Source organism: Neoarius graeffei, chromosome 21 (genome assembly GCF_027579695.1).
Source record: "Neoarius graeffei isolate fNeoGra1 chromosome 21, fNeoGra1.pri, whole genome shotgun sequence".
Lineage (NCBI taxonomy): Eukaryota > Metazoa > Chordata > Actinopteri > Siluriformes > Ariidae > Neoarius > Neoarius graeffei.
In genome coordinates, this window is record NC_083589.1 from 34,200,219 (window position 1) to 34,221,635 (window position 21,417).

Sequence of the window (21,417 nt, forward strand, 5' to 3'; positions counted from 1 at the left end):
GGCTAGTGAACAGCGCATGTTTGACTCCGCTTTGGAATCAGTTTTAGAAGAATTAGACTTGGAGTTTTCGTTGAAACATGAGCAGGAAGAGGCTCTCCGCTCATTCCTTTTCAAGAAGGACGTTTTCGCTGTTTTGCCGACCGGCTATGGCAAAAGTCTGATCTACCAGCTGGCTCCGCTCGTAGCCAAAAGGATGGGGCTAGTTTGTGCAGTACGAAGAATTAATAAACAGCTTTGAAACATTACTTTTTGATTGTTTCTTATTTTCCCGTTATTTTAAATTTAAGGGAAATTATTTCACCAAACACCACTAAATAAAAACTCTCAAAAACAGTTTAAGCAAACCCTTGAAAAACACTTGAAAAAAAAAAGTGTATGTTAAGTATGTGGTACAGACTCCAAACTTGTGGTCATTATCTCCAAACTTCTTAATATCTAGAACCTGTTTATTAATCAATACGCATTTTGAAAAATGATTTATTTCAAGGCCTCCCCCACTGCTTTCTGTCGCTCTGACTACGTCACAGTCACTGTTGCGCTGATTGGTCAGAGCGTTGGCCTATACGCACAGAGACAGTTTGAAAGACAGCGGTTTGTTCCTCCTACCCTCTTCGGAAATGTCTACGGATCGTGGCCAGACTAAATATTCACATTTAGTCTGGCTTGCCAGGCTACCCTGCAGGGGGTCAAGAGATAATGCTTTCATGAGATCTTGCAAAGATTTTCATTTGGCTCCGTGCACTTCGGGGTCAGCTGAGCAACATGGAAACAGCTGTAGTGGAGGCGAAACGCGTGTAAACAGTGTTCGTGGACTTCCTGCATTTCTGAAATGGCGTGTATTCACCTCTAAAGAGAGTTTACACAGTTTTTTTTTTCATTTTTCTAGCATTTGAGTTTCCTTTTGTTTGGCCACCACAAGCTGGAGCATATTCAGAATGTCACTGCATTTATGGTATCTAGACCGTGTGACCAATCGCATCGTCTCTTGTCCGAGGGTATACACGGACATCATCGTACCGTATGCAGGAGTGACTGCGGCGACGCCCACCGACTGAGACACACATGCAAACTCCTCACCTTTCGGCGAAATTCGCCGTTTTGGTCCCAAAATAGGTCACTTGTGTGAATCGTGTAGATCCGAAGAGTTTTTTTTTGGGGGGGGGTAGGCAGGCTACAACGCTATTGTTGCCAAACATTTCACTTACAAGGTTACAGCCAATCAAGATAAACAGTTACTAACACGCTTCTTTTCCATTGGAGTTCTGATCAGCTGGTGCACAACCCACTGCTGGTTGCCAGTCCTCGCTTACGAATATTCCACAGATTCAGACCGCAAAGTCACCTTTTTATGGAGAGATCTGGCAACCTCATCTCGCGACTGAATCTGAATACCAATGGAACAGTTTCCAGCGCGCTCGGGGGTGAATAACCATGGACGGATCTACCGGGGTGGCATATGCCACTCTAAAAGAAAGCCTTGCCACCCCTGCTGCTACCCCAGTTGGCAGCGACGAATTCAAAGAAAAATTACGGCCAATTTGACATTTACGTGCGCGAATTTCCAACGTCTGACTGCGGCGAATGCAGCACGAGATAACGCCAGAGATTGGTTGTTTTGGAAAATTGAGAGGCGCGAAGCGAGGGAGCCAGGAGTCGCGAGGAAAGGAGACACGGGAGGAAAGGGGTAAAAGCTGATTAACTATCTATCAAAAAATGAAATTATAATGAATGAACAGTGCTAGCATAGTTGCGATGCTAATTTTGAGAGGATAAAAATCAGGTTGGAGAAGGTTATTTAGCTAACTATACATGTAAGGCAAAAAAAAAGTGTGTTTCCGGTAACCCGACCGATCGAGAATTTCCGCGTCGAAATTGCCGACCGTAAAGTTTTTATTACAAATTTCCCTCGATATTTTAGTGTAAGCAGCGTTAGTTTGTCATAATTTTTTGTTTCAACGCATTCAAGTTGTGAAAGAAACGATAAAAAGTAAAATGTTTTGCCACTTCTATCAGCCCTCCTGGCTGTAATGCAAATTGCTTCCTCTTCAGTATACAAGTGCACTTCCATGGCAGGGAAAAACACTACATTTTGCCGCCTATGTAGTCCCCTATTTATACAAATAGGAGTCATTCAGGATTCAGCCATGTTTTTGCTCCGTGTTTTTGCTCGACCCAAGTTCTACAGTAGGCGAGGCGAGGCCGTCTGCTTTTAATGGAAGTAGCCTAGCCTAGGACGTTAAACCATATTTTCACGTTATTTCTTGATAAGGTGTTTTCACATTATCACATGAAAATATCATGAAATTACGTGATATGTTATTACATGATAAATATATTGTAAAAACGTGATAACTCTGTTAACAATATCTTTTCACGTAATTACTTGAGTCTAAGCCAATTTTTTTTTTTGAGTGTGGCAGCAATACGCTTCCGCAGATCATAACTCGAACTCTTGCGATATTTTTTTTATTCGTTTAAAGATTTAAAACACTTATTTTATTATGATGTGTGGTATAAAGGATTCTGTGCCAAAATGCTATTTTGTAAGATGTTTACTTGTGTTAATTTTTTCGAACAAAATAAAACAAATTAAGAAAAAAATTTCCTACCTACCGACCTTATTTTAGTATTTCATGTTACCTGAAACACACTTTTTTTTTTTTTTTGGCCTAATGTTAGCTAGGTCTGACATTAGTTTTGTGTAAAGTCGGCCACAAAAGTTAATATTGATTCACCGTCTGTCAAGGAAAACATTGCTATTGGCTGAAGCTTATGATTCAAATATTGAGGATCTTAAACATGAGTTACATCAGACGAGGAGAGTACTAGACAGAAAAAAGGGGGAACAGGAGAGTCCTACCACTCTCATGGAGTTCACTGTTTTTGGACCCATACCGAGATGATGATGTTGTTTTTTTTTTGAGTTGTTCAGGTTGTGTAAAATAGCGGTTGTCTTGCCTGTGAGCAGTGCATCCTGTGAACGAAGTTTTTCATCTCTCAGGCTCATAAAGACTTATTTGCGGTCGACTATGACAGAAAAGAGACTATCAAGTTTGGCTGTACTCAGCATTGAATCAAAGCGCACAAAAGCATTAGATCTTGATAAATTTGTGAAGCGTTTTGCTGAGCAACATGGAAATCGCCGCATTCAGCTGTTGTAGGCATGACAAGTTCATGTTATGCTCACTGGTGAGCCTTTACAAAGCGTGAGGAAAAAAAACTATAAAATGTGACACTGGTGTAAATGGTTTAAATCATGCTGAACTTGAAGCAGTGTTGTTATTGTTGTTTTTTAGTGTCTGTTCTTTTGCATATACAGTATAAAACTGTCCAGAAACGGTATAGACCTCATCTGAGAATGTGTGTTCTTCGTGAACAATAAAGGCATGAGATTAAGTTTATCTGTATGAGTTTGTAAATGGCAGTCTGTGCCCTTTTGTAGTGTGTACATACTATTTGTCATCAAACTGTGATTAAATTCAGTATATATACATGTCTGTAATACGTTGCCACCCCTCAAAAATTCCTGCCCCCCTCTTGCCACCCCATAAATATTTTTCTAGATCCGCCCCTGATTTCACATAGGTGATGTCTTTAAGAAAATTGACAGACAGGGATTGGCCAGGTGTGTCCTCTGGGGTACGTCTGTTAGATAGCACAGGCAGTAATATATACCTTTTTGTAAATGGCCCACTGTGTTGTACACAGGGGTGAAAATTAACTTCACAAAATATCAAACTTTACCGGCCACTGACAAATAAATGGTACAATTTACCGGCCACTCAACAGTAACTTAAGACATGTTTATGGAAAGTTATTTTGTACTGTATTAAATTCAAGATGTCACTGGTTGCAATTTTTTTTGTAACGTAGACTACGAAATGTACTTTTGCGCGCGTGCCTTGTCCCCGTGCATCCTTCTCACCTTTTTCACCCCTGACCAGTTTGCATGCCTGTGAGAGGCGACGCTAAAGTGAGACAGGTCGATGTGCTGGTTCAGGAATCATTTAATCCCCTTTCTGAATTGTTCGAGCTGATACCCATCCCCATAGCTGGTACGCGTCATCTTGTTTCAATACATTTTATTTCCTAATGCGGGGCGTCCTAACCACGTGTTAGTCTCTTTACAAACCACGCATTCGGCAGCCGGTTCGGAAAAGTCACGTGAGGTCGCGATCGTGGAGCCACGGCAAACATGGCGGATCACCCAGATCGAACGAAGACTCCTAAATCGAGACAAAAAAGCCAATGATTTTAAGGAAGTATCTGACATTGTCCGAGACAAAATGCACCAGAAAAGAGAGGAGAGAAAAACACAGTGGACAAGCCGAGTAAACATTCTTGTTCTCGAGCGCTCACTTCTGTGTCGGAGGCCACCGGTTCCGCCATGTTTGTTGCGACCTTGTTCGTTATAATATTATAATGAGGATAAACTTTAGCTGTTTCCGTACCCAAGTGTAAACATTATCTGATTCTCCTTCACAGGCATGAGGCAGCGGGCAATACAGCGTGTGATTCAAGTAGCGAGGGGTTATTCTAGCTCCACAGGGTACTATTCATCTTTTTAATACATCGATCTGGGTCACTTTAACATTCAACTCGAATGTCGTGAAAACGCACAAAACAACATGGTTTTAAAGGGCATATTCTGGACCATTTTTTTTTTTTATATGAAAGTATGTCCCTTTACACACTCATCCAGAAGGGAAATTTTGCACAAGGCCATCTGTCTACAGCAGAAAAAAATAAAATAACAAAACACGTCTGGAAAAATCCCAAGGGAGTCTGGAGCCAGATTCGTGACGTCACCTGCGGAAGCGCCAGCAGGCTGCGCGAGCTTTGCACGGTTTCAGTGCACAGCCTGTGTAGACCAAGCGCTCCCATTTCTCTCTCATTGTCCGGTCTTTTGGGAAACGATGAGTACTAATCCCATCATGATTGGTGTTGCTACACCCTCCTACGATACATCTGCTAACCATTTTAATAATTACACGATAACGTTGAAGAAATTTGCAGAAAACCATCAGGTCGTTTTCTCATAAACAAACCAGCGCTGACGTAGGATTCAGAGGGAGGCGTCCCGCACGCGACGTCACGAAAATCAATGTTTCCCGGGAAATCCAAATGGCAAGTTTTTTCAGAGGCGGACCAATTCGCCTCAAATGGCTTGAGTTCAACTGAATTCTTTTAGGACTTGTGTGAAACTCTGATGATGTTTTAGGTCATATTTATGCAGAAATATAGAAAATTCTAAAGGGTTCACAAACTTTCAAGCACCACTGTAACTATGAAGGGTCTTTAGTCACAACACCTATGTTTATATGGTACTTGGAATGTCTTGCTGAATTATAAAATGCAGGACAATTAACTTGCCTGTAGCGTCCGTAGGCCCCATGTTATCTCCTGCAAAGAGTCATCTCATCTCATCTCATTATCTGTAGCCGCTTTATCCTGTTCTACAGGGTCGCAGGCGAGCTGGAGCCTATCCCAGCTGACTACGGGCGAAAGGCGGGGTACACCCTGGACAAGTCGCCAGGTCATCACAGGGCTGACACATAGACACAGACAACCATTCACACTCACATTCACACCTACGGTCAATTTAGAGTCACCAGTTAACCTAACCTGCATGTCTTTGGACTGTGGGGGAAACCGGAGCACCCGGAGGAAACCCACGTGGACACGGGGAGAACATGCAAACTCCACACAGAAAGGCCCTCGCCGGCCACGGGGCTCGAACCCGGACCTTCTTGCTGTGAGGCGACAGCGCTAACCACTACACCACCGTGCCGCCCATTTTACAAAAAATTAACACATTCTTACTGTACGTATCATCTTTGTCAACGTGAGACTCATTTGACATTTCACTTGAGACTGATGTGCCTGTTGCGCATCCCTGAATTAATTATATATTTTTTTCCTGTGTGAAAAATAAATGAACCTCCATGCATAAACAAAATACCCAATTACAATAAATGCATACTTTTTTTTTTTTAACAATACACATGATGTTAATTGGGTGAAACCACTCCAATCCATGCACAAGTTGGTGCGCGTGCCCGAGACTGGCACTACAAAGCCACCCTGGCCTTCGTAGTTCGGGTCCTTTGACCCAGGAACCTGGAAGTCCTGCAGTGAACAACCACAGTGAAGCAACGGGAAAATGCAGCTCTCGCCTACGCAATCACAGATACGTAAAATAAAAGACCTCAACTTAACTAATGTGTGTGCGTGCTGTTATGTTTACTGTAGCGGTGTATGGTCAGAAAATCCGATAGATAAGCGTAACCGTTGCACAATAACGCTGCAAGCAACCTGTGCATGCACTTGAAAAGTTATTTAGCTGCTGGCTCGCTGCAGCTTGTAGCTTCCAGCGTTACTATTGCCATGTACACACGTAGCCGGGTATTTTTAAAACCGAACATTTTCCCCCCCTCCGTTTATAAAAATGTTTTATCCACACCACCTCGTCTTCGAAAAAAATCCCTTCCACACATAACCGAACATCTGCGTTTTCAATCACATTCATAAGCATTCCAAACCTGTAGATGGCATTATTTCCCCAAATCCTACCCCCTAATCACATCGCCTGTGCTCTTGGAGCAGTAGTTGGGCTTCTAAAATTAAACATGTAAATAGCACCTGCACAATAATTAACGCTTTCAAGGCACTACTCCGATCCATTACTCTTTAGCTCGCCGCACACTACGCCGATTTTCAGCGTACCGAGCCAACTGAAGTCGCGAGTCAGGCGTAAAGACTAGTTTTCGATGGTACCGACTCATCTCACAGCCGATTCGAAAAACTAATCGGGAGCCAGACTGATCGGCGAGAGTCGCTAGCAATAGCCAATCATATCTTTCGCATATAACACGTGACATCATTAAACACAATTTCTAGCGCGAGAAATCCGTGTTGGTAGCACCTAATGCAGGTATATACTGTAATTCCATAGACTGAAGCTTTATCCATAGACACAGTGGGCTGGAAAGCCACTCTGCTCAAGTTGTGTGGCTGAATTCCAAATCGCTTTAACTCCCCTATACAAGTGCACTATTTAAGGTTGGAAATAATAGCTCATGCAGCCTAGATAGTGCGCTACATATTCCATGTTGTGTCATTTGTAATTCAGCCTGTAGCATCTTCAAGTGTTGGATTTAACAGTAACTATATCCAATAGCCAATCACAAAGCTATTAAGTTGTCACGTGTCGCTTCAATCGCGACTGCACTCGTCAACAGTCGGGAGTCGGCTCTGAAATGGGTCGGTTCGGTACCGCGTGGATCGCCGTAGTGTGCGGCTAGCTTAAGTCCATGCTTGATCTGGCTTCTGCAGTAAACAAAGGTTGCACGTTTGACGTCAGGGCAGATTTGTTGTAATTTTTTTTTGGCGCAGATTGTGACGTTCTAAAACGCAAAACTCCGGTTATCTCTGTCTACACGAAAAGGCATACACGGAGTTTTCAAAAATCTTCACTTTGCCCGGAGTTTTTTTAAATATTCGTTTTTGATGTGTTTTCATGTGGATGACAGGCCAAAACGTAGAAAAATATCTTCGATTTAGCAGATACCCGGCTACGTGTGGACGGGGTCTTAGTGTGAGTATAGTGTAACGTGGTGCAGTGTAGTGTAAGGGCCTCTGCATGCTCTTGCGACAAGGCTTTCGCAGATAGCTTTTCGCAGACAGTTGTAATTTATCGTTGAGCGGGGAGTAATAGGCGTGCGCGATGTTATTCACCGCCACAACGCAAGGGGGCGCGAAGTCGCAAAATCGCTAGGAGTAGTTGGTGGGTGTGGTTAGTGGAGTGTTTATCCTCCGGTTACTTATAATGACTAGAACTGGAGTCGTATAGATGTACGTACTTCCTCACTTCCTCGATCAACCGCTCTTCGTGCTGCTCCATCTTCGCTCGTGTTTTTAAAAATGGCGGTCGTGAAAACAAACCAAACCGGGAAAGTAGGGAAGCGGAAGTGCGTGTACAGCGGATGTAGAGTGGACCAATCAGAGCCCTCTTGTCTGCGAGGCTTCTGCGGTGGTCACAATTTTTGGGAGGTGCGCGCAGAGCGTCTGCGAAGGGGGGGGGCTTCGCAGACGCCATCTGCGACGCTGTCTGCGAGGACTGCGTTGTCAGCATAAATTGGCCTTAAAGCAGGGATAGACCTAGAAAAAAAAAAACACAACCATGATGTTCTGATCATGTCCTTCATTGACTTTCTCAGTCATCTCTCAAACAGCAGCTGGGTTTCTGTTCTTCGCTTCACGTGTCGAACTAATAGACGAGCTTCTCGGTCATGAAATGTGCACTTTTGATCATTTTTTTAAACTGATGCACTGTTCCTGTTCATACACCAGCCAGTTGAGCAGTCATTGTGACTCCTACCATCTGTACTCTAATAATGAATCCTCTTTCAAAGTCATTTCACCCTTGATTAGAACTCGTCGTCATTTGGGCCTCTGTGGCTTTTTTTAATACACGCAGCAGCACGTGGGAGGATATTAGTAACCTAATTACATCATTGCACGACACATCACCTGTCTGGAAGCAGCTTGGTTTTGCCACTCGCTTCCCTTTTATTCCGTTTGGTTTTTCTTCGAATTTGCCATCTGCCTGTATATATTATTCTATGACACCACAGCACTGTTGAATGCAGCAAGTTATTTGAACACAATAGTCACATCAGGTGTCATCGCATGTTGTTTTTATGCCTCCGCCACCGTAAGGTGCAGGAGGCATTATGTTTTCGGGTTGTCCGTCCGTCCGTCCGTGCGTGCGTCCGTCCCGAAACCTTGTTAACGCGATATCTCCAAGACTAATGAAAGGAATTTCACCAGACCAGCGGTCTCAAAAGTAGCCGGTCACCAGCGGCAAATCTCCGGCTATGGCTTGTTATGCCGCCGGCTATTGTCAGTCGAGTCACAAAATTTAATATTAAATATTTCTGACAGCAAAAAAAGTTGTGAACGTAAATTACATCCACTATGTCATGTATGTCCGTTGCCGCGTCAGCTGTGTTTACATCCTCGACATGAATGCAGCCATTACTGCCGCCTGTGTTGCCAGATTGCGAGGTTTCCCGCCCAGTTTGGGCTGTTTTAAGTGCATTTTGGCGGGTTTTGAACATATTTTGGGCTGTAAAACGTCAGCAGTATCTGGCAACATATTTTTTTACTTAATACAAGAAATTAATGGATGCCAACGTTTTTGCCAAAATGGTATTTTATTTTCCATTGTTTAGGCAGCTTCAGCATCATACTGTGAGATTCTGTTCAAATAGTTTTTTTTTTCTTCTATGAAGCCTGAGCCATTTATTTTATTAGTTTATAATTATTGTTTAATTTAGTCTTCAGGAGAGACTGCCTGCACACAGTACTAGTATTAATAGGTTTTTTTCTTACATGAAAGCTGAGGCATTTATATTATATTTTAAGGCAACTTCATGTTGTGCTGTGAGGTTCTCTGCACTTTAACTTTTAAACCAACAGGTGCATTTGGATAAGTAAAGCCTATTTTTCTGCATTTTTGTAGTCCTGGTAATCTTTTATCTTGGTAAAGTTGTTTATAGGACCATTTCTCAGTGTCTGTTTTTTTTTAATCAATAGTTTTTCAGTAATAACTTAATATTTAACATATCACTCAATTTTAATCAACCCCCGCGCCTCCCCCATAGTCTCCAAAATTTCTGTGGGAAACAATGGCGTGCGTAACGACGCTAATCAAGCTTAAGCTAGACGACCCGCCTCAAATACCCGTCCCGGGTAAATGTTATCCCAATTTTAGATGGCCTGTTCCAAACCAGCCCGCCCCATGAAAAATTCGTACTTGCATCTCTCTCTCTCTGTGTATGTGTGTGTGTATATATATCATCATCATCTCTAGCCGCTTTATCCTTCTACAGGGTCGCAGGCAAGCTGGAGCCTATCCCAGCTGACTACGGGCGAAAGGCGGGTTACACCCTGGACAAGTCGCCAGGTCATCACAGGGCTGACACATAGACACAGACAACCATTCACACTCACATTCACACCTACGGTCAATTTAGAGTCACCAGTTAACCTAACCTGCATGTCTTTGGACTGTGGGGGAAACCGGAGCACCCGGAGGAAACCCACGCGGACACGGGGAGAACATGCAAACTCCACACAGAAAGGCCCTCGCCAGCCCCGGGGCTCGAACCCAGGACCTTCTTGCTGTGAGGCGACAGCACTAACCACTACACCACCGTGCCGCCCCTGTGTGTGTATGTGTGTATATATATATATATATATATATCCCTGCACGCTTTGCGTGCATTATGTCTGCCGCTGGCAGACATTTTACCATTTTGCACCCTGCTGTAAATTATTTGTACCCTGCTATTCTCCCAAACTTTGAAGCCCCTGCCAGACTTTCACCATTTGTGCGCTTTGGGGACAAAGATAAACTGATTAGATTTTGAGATCAAAAGGTCTAAGGTCAAGGTCACTGTGAGGTCAAATGTCTGTCCGAAAACCTTGTGAACACAATATCTCCAAGGCTACTACAAGTAATTTCACCAGGTCAAGATTACTGTGAGGTCAAATGTCCATCCCCAAATCACAGCTTAATAAGGCGTGTAGTCTACCGGGCGGAGGCATCCCCATCGACGTCGAGTTCTAGCTAGGTTTTTTTTTTTTGTACGTTTTCGAGACGTGTGACGATAGAGCATGCATTGATAAATCGCGAGACAACTTTATGACGATTCGAATTGATGAAATAAAAAATGAATCGCGAGTATTATCAGGCTGCGGAATCTCTGTTGTTCTGAGCTGTAATCGTGTCGTTAAGACAGCAGAGGGCACAATCATGGACAGGGCCCTTTTTCGATGGAATAAAAATGTACTCTATTCCCTTCTAGCGGGTTTCATTCATTTGGTTTGATAGCATGCGATATTGTTAGCATATCGCTTCTCCTATGTGTATTACGTCACTCTACCCAATGGAGAATGAGCGTTGGATACGGTTTACAGTATTGCACAGTTGTCAAGGCAACATGACGTCACACGTCGGAGACGTAAAACTTCCCCGCTACTGAGCGACTGGGACAATTTGTAAATAAACATGGCCGCCAGATTTGCTTCATTAAATACGGAAGATTTTGAGAGAATTTTTAAAGAGAACAATGTGTTGAACACTTGAAAGGAATACATATATACAGAGCTGAGCGTAAATGAGTGCACCCCCTTTGAAAAGTAACGTTTTAAACAATATCTCAATGAACACAAACAATTTCCAAAATGTTGAAAAGACAAAGTTTAATAGAACATCTGTTTAACTGATAACATGAAAGTAAGGTTAATAATATAACTTAGATTACACATTTTTCAGTTTTACTCAAATTAGGGTGGTGCAAAAATGAGTACACCCCACAACAAAAACTACTACATCTAGTACTTTGTATGGCCTCCATGATTTTTAATGACTGCACCAAGTCTTCTAGGCATGGAATGAACAAGTTGGCGACATTTTGCAACATCAATCTTTTTCCATTCTTCAACAATGACCTCTTTTAGTGACTGGATGCTGGATGGAGAGTGATGCTCAACTTGTCTCTTCAGAATTCCCCAAAGAAAATAATTTCTTTCCACCACAAAGGTGAAGGCTACGAGAAGATCAGCAAAGCTTTACTTATCAGTCAGAATACTGTAGCAAAAGTGGTACAAAAATTTAAGAAAGATGGAACTGCAACCATCTCACAGAGACGTCCAGGTCGTCCACGGAAGTTAACACGTCAACAGGAGCGTCTTCTGATGAGAAGGGTTGAAGAAAATCGGCATGCGAGTTCACTGCAGTTATCTAAAGAAGTAGAAAGCCAAACTGGGGTGACTATTTCCCATGGCACAATACGGCATACGCTGCATGGATGCCATCCACCAAAGAAGCCTCTCCTAAAGCCCAGGCACAAAAAAAGCCCACCTAGAGTTTGCCAGGGCCCATGCTGACAAAGATGAAGACTACTGGGACTCTATACTCTGGAGTGATGAGACCAAGATAAATGTTTTTGGAACTGATGGCTTCAAAACTGTATGGTGTCACAAAGGTGAGGAACACAAAGAAAAATGCCTGGTGCCTACAGTGAAACATGGTGGTGACAGTGTCCTTATGTGGGGCTGCATGAGTGCTGCTGGTGTCGGGGAGCTGCATTTCATTGATGGCATCATGAATTCACAGATGTATTGCTCTATACTGAAAGACATGATGCTACCATCACTCCATGCGCTTGGTCGTCGTGCACTTTTCGAACATGACAATGATCCTAAACACACATCTAAGGCCACTGTTGGATTTCTGAAGAAGAACAGGGTGAAAGTGATTCAGTGGCCAAGTATGTCTCCTGATCTGAACCCAATCGAACACCTATGGAGAATTCTGAAGAGACCAGTTGAGCATCACTCTCCATCCAGCATCCAGTCACTAAAAGAGGTCGTTGTTGAAGAATGGAAAAAGATTGATGTTGCAAAATGCCGCCAACTTGTTCATTCCATGCCTAGAAGACTTGGTGCTGTCATTAAAAATCAAGGAGGCCATACAAAGTACTAGATGTAGTAGTTTTTGTTGTGGGGTGTACTCATTTTTGCACCACCCTAATTTGAGTAAAACTGAAAAATGTGTAATCTAAGTTATATTATTAACCTTACTTTCACGTTATAAGTTAAACAGATGTTATGTTAAACTTTGTCTTGTCAACATTTTGGAAATTGTGTGTGTTCATTGAGATCTTGTTTAAAATATTACTTTTCAAAGGGGGTGCACTCATTTACGCTCAGCACTGTATGATGATGATGATGATGATATTGGCTGGCTTTCTTTTGTGGTACAATCATGAAACTTGTCTTTGACTCATTCAGCATCGTGCCAGCTGAATGGAATATATCTGATATACCACTCAACGCCAGCCAATATTATTCAAATAGCAGAAATGTACGTGACTTCACTGTAGGCGGCAGTAACACAGCTCTAATGCCGCAAAACCACACACAAACAGATCTAAAATGGGAAAGCGCTGTTGTGTGATTGACTGTACAAATAGATTTAACAAGAAATCAGAGCTCTCTTTTTACAGACTGCTGAAAGATAAAGAAAAGCGAAGCAAATGGAGAGGGTACAAATGTTTATTAAGAAAAGGGCTATTCATGATTTAACGTTTTCATTTTTAATAAAAGGAATATTTTAGTTAAAAGGCTCTTGTGTTTTACTCCAACCTTCACAGAAGTGGGTAATAATTATTACTGGTTATTAAGAAAATGAAACAAAAGGGGTTTTTTTATTTAAAGAAAAGAATATTTAGGGAGATAAAGATTAGGACAATTAATGTGGCTTCTTTTTGGGTCATAAAATTTTTATGGGAAAATTGAATCGTGACACCAGTATCGCGAAACGAATCATGAATCAGGCGACTCGATACGTGCCGAACATTTTCACAAAAGAAAATTCTCTCTTTTCGTTTCCTTTTTGACTCTTTGCCCTCGAGTTGATTTTTTTTCGTCACCACTGACTCTCTTGCATGCAGGTCATGAGTGCAGTGGGGAGAACATCTGTGGATGAACAGCCTCACCTGGAGCTCACCTGTCGACCACAAACCAGCCTCGCAGTATGAGTGAGTACAAACACACCCACACCTTGCTGTTTGGTCTCCGACTGGCTTGGACATACGGCTCAAGTGAAATTAGTCAGCTTCAATTATTGCCTATTGTCTGGAAGTGTGTGTGTGCTACATAAGTGTTGGAAGTACTAAAAAGCTGTATCAGTGTAGATGTCCTTGTGTTGGGCTGTAAATATATACTCTAGCGCTACGTTCACACTGCAAGGCTTAATGCTCAATTCCGATTTTTTTGTGAAATCCGATTTTTTTGTGAGGTCGTTCACATTAACAAATATATGCGACTTGTATGTGATCCTCAGTATGAACGAAAAGCGACCTAAAAGTGTTCCGCATGCGCACTGCAGGATACGACGACGTCACACGCAGTGAGCATGGCCAGTGTTTACGGAAGTAAAACCGCCCGGTTGCGGTAGGACTCATCCAATCTAGCTTGAATAGCTGCATCCCCCCAAATGGAAATCAGCTCCCTAACCTCTGCATCCTTCCATTGAGAAGATTCAGAACCTTCACAGCCCGAAGCGTCCCTCGCATTGATGTCATGCGCAGGGGCGCAGATACGTTTTTTGAACTGGGGGGGACAAAAAACTGGGGAGGACAAAGCTGCCAGCAAACCAACCCCAACCCCGATATGCCTGTCAAACTTGTTGTTAGTAACCATAGCAACCAAGCTCGAGCTCGCAACCTGTGCAGTCTGCGCAGCTCAACCAACTGAATATCAGTCTTTGTTTTGTTTTATGTGAGTTGTTGCAACTATATGTATACACTGCTGCGCACCTCAATAAACCGAATGGTAATTAGTCTTTTGATTTTTCCGTGAGGTTTGCCTTATGCAAAGAAAGACAGCATAGACGTTTTTTCCTCCCTATAAGTGGGGGGGACCGAACGAGGTGAATTTAAATATGACTCGTCCCACCCTCTATCTGCGCCCGTGATTATGCGCCATGTTGTTGTAACTTTTTTGAGAGACGCGCCGCCTACTTCAGCGCAGAATAGTGACGTTTGTGGCTTGTTGATGACGTGTAAGTCGGATGAATGCGACCTGGCGGTTCAGACTGAAGTCGCATATGAAAAGAGCGGATAGGAATCGGAATTAGCACCACATATCCAAACGGCCTGGGTCGGATTTGAAAAAATCGGATCTGTGTCGTTCATATTGTCAATAAAAGATCGGATACAGGTCACATATGGGCGAAAAGATCGGATTTGAGTCACTTCAGCCTGCAGTGTGAACGTAGCCTAAGAGCCTTGATCGTTTTAATATTAAGGTTTGACTGAAAACGAAAAAATTATGGATGATGTCTTCTGACCACTTTATCCCGGTCAGTATTGTGGTGCATTCGGAGAACACGCGTGAGGTAGGAATACACCCTGAACGGAACCATTGCAGTACCGATGCACCATGTTCACACACAGTGATGATTCAGAGTAGCTAATCTGCATGTTTTGTGAGCCGGAAGGAAAACCGAGAACGCAGAGGAAACCCATGCGGACACAAGCAGAACATGCCTGTTCTGTTTTATATTCATCTAAAACAAGAGACGTTCGATGAAAGCCGTTGTTCCAGACTCTTCCAGAGTGAATATGTTTTGAAGCATCCACAAAAAAATAAAAATTCTCGTACCGATATTGTCATTAGCTTGTATGCAAGGCAAGTTTATTTATATAGCACATTTCATACACAGTGGCAGTTCAATGTGCTTTACAGAAGTAAAAGCAAAACAGTAAACAATAGAGAATAAAATAAATGGGAAGAAATATAATAAGAATTAAACAATAGTAGAAATAAAATAATAAAATGAAGTAGAAGTTCAAATGGGGGGGAAACCCAGCAGAATAAAATAGAATAAAAGTTCAGTAAAATTTAAAACATGCAGAGACTGTAAAAGTAAAGATTATAAAACATGTAAAGAAGACAATATTAATTATTTAAAATGCAGCACGGATTCTCCACGTATACAAACTATTCGATATTATAGTGAAAATCTGCATTAAACAAGAACCACGCATCGTCCGTACTATGAAAGTAATTAGGGTTGGACGTCAATAAACAGCTCGCAGTATGCACAAAAACAAGGCAGGCTGAATGAATGAACAAACAAATAAATAGTTGATCTGTCTTTTCCTCCCCCTCTTCCTTTCTTTCTCTAATAACAGTTCGCACCAAAGGTTTCTCTTCTTTGAAGTAGAACAGAAATAGCCTCGTAGCACTCAGACCAAAAACAACACCGCCCTGAAGTGAACTCATCTCAGTACATATGGTTTGGGTGTGGGTGTGTGTCCTCAACCAAAACTTGGCAGATTTGCATGCGAGAACTGCTGTATGCAGATGACGCTGCATTTGTAGCAACAGCTTTGGATAACATGCAGGAAATCATTGCTCGCTTTGCCACAGCTGCGACCCTCTTTGGACTGAAAATCAATACCACGAAAACAGAACTCCTGTACCAACCCTCACCCAAACCACAAGGTCAAGCAACGTTGTTTAGGTCAATGGAACGCCTCTTGGGAGTTCTGAGAGTTTCATCTCCTTCGGCAGTGCAGTTACCAACACAAACTCCTCAGACTTGGAGGTAGACCACCGGATTCAAGCTGCCACCAAAGCCTTCGGTGCATTACAAAGGCAACAATGGTCTCGCCATGACATCAAGAGAACCACCAAGTCGAAAGTCTACAACGCTGCAGTCTTACCGTCTCTGCTTTATGCCACTGAATGCATGATGCTCTACCGTAAATATTTCAAGAAACTGACCAGGCTACAACTCCAACACCTGCGTCAAATCCTCAAAATAAGATAACAGGACAAGTAGAAGTCCTCAGGCGAGCCAGTACAGTAAGTGTGGAAGCCCTGATCACAGCCTCCCAACGTTGTTGGGGTGGACACATGACTACCCAAAGCCGTTTTCGACAGAGAACTGAGACGAGGAGAGCAGAAACTGAGTTACAAAGATGTCTTGAAGAGGAACATGAAGAATGCCGGAATTATCGATCGGGCGTGGGAAAGCAGACGCCTCGGATAGAGCAACATGGTGAAGCGAAGTTAAAAGCTCAGTGTCCACAATTGAAGACAAGAGTCAGAGGGAGTATACGAGGGCTCACGGAACCAGATGTTCCATAGCAGCTCAGCCAGGCCATTCGTGCCACCGCTATGGACGACACTGTCACTTTGGTGCGGGCCTCGTGGCCGGTCTGTGTTTCTGCGCATCCTAACGAAGCAGTCGTCATTGGTAGCGATGGACAGCCACCGTCTGTGTGTGCATGTGTAGTACCAAGGAGCAAATGTCCCCGCAAGGATAGTAAAATCTCAGTTTTGACATTGTCAGGACATCTGGATGGTCCCCACAAGGAACGTGTTTGTTTTGTTTATTTATAAAAAATAAATAAAAGAGCCAAAAATTTCCTTTTCATTACTGTTAGGGTTAGGTTTAGGTGCAGGCACCGCCAAACCATGTTGGAGAAGGCCGGGTAACATCGGCAACCGTGCTATAACGAACTCCAACTACGAACTTTTGGCATATAAATATTTCAGAAACTGCTGATCTCCGGGGGCTTTCACACACAACAGTCTCTCGAGTTTACACAGAATGGTGCGAAAAACAAAAAAACATTGAGTCAGCGACAGTTCTGTGGGTGGAAACAAACGCCTTGTTGATAAGAGAGGGTCAGAGGAAAATGGTCAGATTGGGTCGAGCTGCCAGGAAGGATATAGCAACTCTTTACAACCGTGGTGAGTAGAAAAGCATCTCAGCATGCAACAGTAGAAAACCATGTTGGGTTCCATTCCTGCAGCCAAGAACAGGAATCTTAGACTCAAGAACAAGTTCCTGTTAAAGTGGCCAGTGTGTGGGTGCTCGAGCTAAACCAAAGAACTGAACTGAATAAGATGCTTCAGATTACCTTCCCATCCATCTCGGCTCACGAGCTCATCCCGACTCATTTAATAGCAGCCTGACAGACAGGCAATGGCTTGAGAAAGTTCGGCTGTAGCAGGTTACTTTCCATATTGCAAGACAATGCGGAAGACGAGTGACTGTGGAGCAGTGTGTTGGAAAATTACATAGCCAAAAGTTTTCGGACACCAAACCATCACAGCCGGATGAGGATCTTCCCCAAACTCCTCTCATCTCATCTCATTATCTGTAGCCGCTTTATCCTGTTCTACAGGGTCGCAGGCAAGCTGGAGCCTATCCCAGCTGACTACGGGCGAAAGGCGGGGTACACCCTGGACAAGTCGCCAGGTCATCACAGGGCTGACACATAGACACAGACAACCATTCATACTCACATTCACACCTACGGTCAATTTAGAGTCACCAGTTAACCTAACCTGCATGTCTTTGGACTGTGGGGGAAACCGGAGCACCCGGAGGAAACCCACGCGGACACGGGGAGAACATGCAAACTCCACACAGAAAGGCCCTCGCCGGCCACGGGGCTCGAACCCAGACCTTCTTGCTGTGAGGCGACGGCGCTAACCACTACACCACCGTGCCGTCCTTCCCCAAACTCTTGCCAACAAAATTTGCAAGCATAGTTGTCTAGAACGTCTTTGTATGTTGTAGCTTTACAGTTTCCCTTCAGCACAACTAACACACCCAGACCCTGTTCCAGCACAACAATGTCCCCGTGCACAAAGTGACGGTTTGACAAGGTTGGAGTGGAAGAACCCGAATGGCCTTCACAGGGCCCGGAGTTCAACCCTAATGAACCCCTCTGCCAGAAAAGCAGTTGTGCTGCGTTCAAATTAAGAATCGTTAATCGGTGTTCGATGGTATTTTTATTCATACAGATTTGGAAGAAATCTGTTAAAAAAAAAAAAATTACAATTCAATAAGTTTTATTTCCAAATCGGCTGTAGCCATTCAGTTCCATTTAAATTGTCATTATTCAAAGCAAGAAGATCTCGCAAAACAAACGATATCTCAGTAAGGTGTATTGTTACACAGTTTATCACCATAAGGATATGAGGTTTAGAACCTGATATATGTTATAATATCTTCATGCGCGCACACACACACACATATATATATATATATATATCGGCCTCCTCCTCTGTTTTTGCTGTTCTCAGTATTATTTATTTATTTTTTGCCAACTCCGTATCAACGTACACACAACTTTGGTCCTCGTTAAATTTTTAGGTAATGCTTGTGACTGTGTATTTTCTTTTTTGTGTGTGTGTGGAGAGAGAGAGAAAGAGAAAAGATGGATGAACGAGGGAAGGAAGTCACTCAGTATTATGATTACATTCATAGTAAACAGCAAGAAAGGAAGAAGTGGAACCTGTACCCTGTGGGTGTGGATACACACACACACACACACACACACACACACACACACACACACACACACACACACACACAGAGTAACCATGCATTCACACTAGAAAGGAACAAAGTAAAGATTCATTTCCTGAGAAAGACTTGCCGTGAGTCCAGCCACACTAATGCGCGATATTTGAGTTTCTCCTTTCATGTAAGTCGTTCCCCAAATTCTTTACCCTCACAGCTTTCGGGTTCCTACCTGTATTCCTGCATCTAGTTCTCACATCTTATGACTAGAAAGTAAAATAGAGGAAATGTTTCAAACCACAGACATCACATGACGCACCAGTGGCACCACCCGTCTGTTCACAGCGCTATCTTCATTAATCCATTCCTTACTGAGAACTTTGTGCTGATTTTTTCAATTTTATTTTTTTTTGTTTTTAGAACTAATAATGGCAGCGGGTTCTTTAGTCAACCAAATATGTAGTCTTTCCTATTTTAAAGCTTGCAATAGGCTTATTCTATTGCCATATATATTTTTTTTCTTGACTTTTTTGAGCATTTATCTTTATGAAGAAGCAATTATCTGCCAATAGAATAAGGACCTCTTAAAGCTTACAAGAGTAAAAACAGGCAGGATAACCTTATACAGTGGGGCAAAAAAGTATTTAGTCAGCCACCAATTGTGCAAGTTCTCCCACTTAAAAAGATGAGAGGCCTGTAATTTTCATCATAGGTACACTTAGGGGTGGGCGATATATCGAGATTTGCGATATATCGATATGTTTTATGAACACGAAAAAGATTTTGGCATATCGTGTATATATTGAGATTAATGCTCTAAATTAATATGATTTCACCACTGTGCTTAATTTCCTTCACTGTGCTATGGTGCTGCCTGCCCCGCCTCCTTCTTGCGTTTGTACCCCCTCCCCTCGCGTGTAGGCGGCGTGTTAACTCATTCAGCATGGCGGCGCCCACAGAAAGCCCGGAGGGGGCAGAACTCGTACCAAAAAAAAGGACAAATGGCTCCATTATATGGAAATATTTTGGTTTTAAACCGTCGGACGAACAACAGAAAGAGGTCTACTGCCGGGAATGCAAGAAATTGGTGGCAACCAAAGCATCGGGCACCACGAACCTGTTCAACCATTTACAGGTACACCTTGCTGAATTTGGTGTGTCTGTTTTGGGCAATTCCATGTAAATGTCAACCTCACCATGCAAAATTAAAGCAACATGTAATACATCAAAACCACTCCCAGAGATATCACCTAGGCCTGTATTTTACAGATGTGAATAAGTTGAACCAATTTGTAACCAACCTAATGTGTCACTGTCAGTCTTTCTTTCTTATAATGTAAAACCCAAGCTAAAATCAACTTTGATCATGTACAATTCTATATTATTGCCACAAGCCACAGAAATGTATGCTAAAATCCACTAAACAGCAAAACAATAGCCATCCTAAATATTATTTAAGAACTTTGATAGTTTTAGCTGATATTTAGAGTTTTTCAAAGGGTTATGGTGGTTAAATTGCTGATTTTCTAAACATATGCCATATCTATTTCAGACGCGTCACATCCATAACGGAATTTCGTCACATCCATAACGCTGACTTTTCCTTCCGAAACTCTGCATGAAATACAAAATATTTTAAACAAAGATTTTTTAATATTCACCTTGGACCCCTCTATCAAATGGATATCTCCATTTCGACATTAGGTTGACAATCTCACAGAGTTTGATAAAAATGTACAGTCACCCAAGAAAAGTGATACTTTTTCTGTCACATCCATAACGCATCTTTTATTGGCGTTTTCTGGCATGCCCTAGATGTACTATGGGAATTGTTCTTGTTCTATCACTTCTCCAGTATGGTACAGCCTTAAAATATGCAACACCTGTTTAAATACTGGGAGACGATAAAACATGCACTGGGTCATTTGTTGCCATTTTGAGTTCAAGTGTCACGTCCATAACGCTGGAATTGCTCTTTTTTGGGGGTTGTTTTTCCTGCATAGATATCGAGATATATATCGCATATCGAGATATATGAGTGATTCCACACTTATGGGTACTGAAATGGGGACATGAACTTATTTTTAAAAATTCACCTAAAACCATTTCTTTTTTTACCATCAGGTCACAAAACATGTAATCTTTAATGAATGATATGTTAAAAGATAACTTTAATTTTCTGAGATGCAATAAAAACATATTTATATGCCAAAGTCAAGCCTATGAGTTCCAAAATGATGTCTGTTACATTACTTCTGTTACGATTGTCCATCTCGCGTCTGTTACAAATTAATTACAATCTAGCTATATACCATGTTAATCTTATTGAAAGAATGTGTATGTTTATTCTACTACACATGTTTATTAATTATATTTGCTAAAACATCACCTTCCTATGTTTCAAAAAGTAATTCTACATTGTTAAAATTGAGAATCTATATGTCCACAACACTTCTGTTACGTTCTGACTTTGGCATATAAATATGTTTTTATTACATCTCAGAAAATTA

At 42.3% G+C, this 21,417-nt stretch overlaps 1 protein-coding gene across 1 annotated transcript in view; it reads left to right on the plus strand.

Annotated features, from left to right (window-relative positions):
• The window catches only part of usp6nl (USP6 N-terminal like), a 218,867-nt gene that overhangs the window by 21,830 nt on the left and 175,620 nt on the right, over window positions 1-21,417 (plus strand). Inside the window, exon 2 of the mRNA XM_060903023.1 lies at window positions 13,527-13,613. Coding sequence (XP_060759006.1) covers window positions 13,610-13,613 — 4 coding nt within the window. The 5' untranslated portion in view covers window positions 13,527-13,609. The remainder of the gene's footprint in view (window positions 1-13,526; window positions 13,614-21,417) is intronic.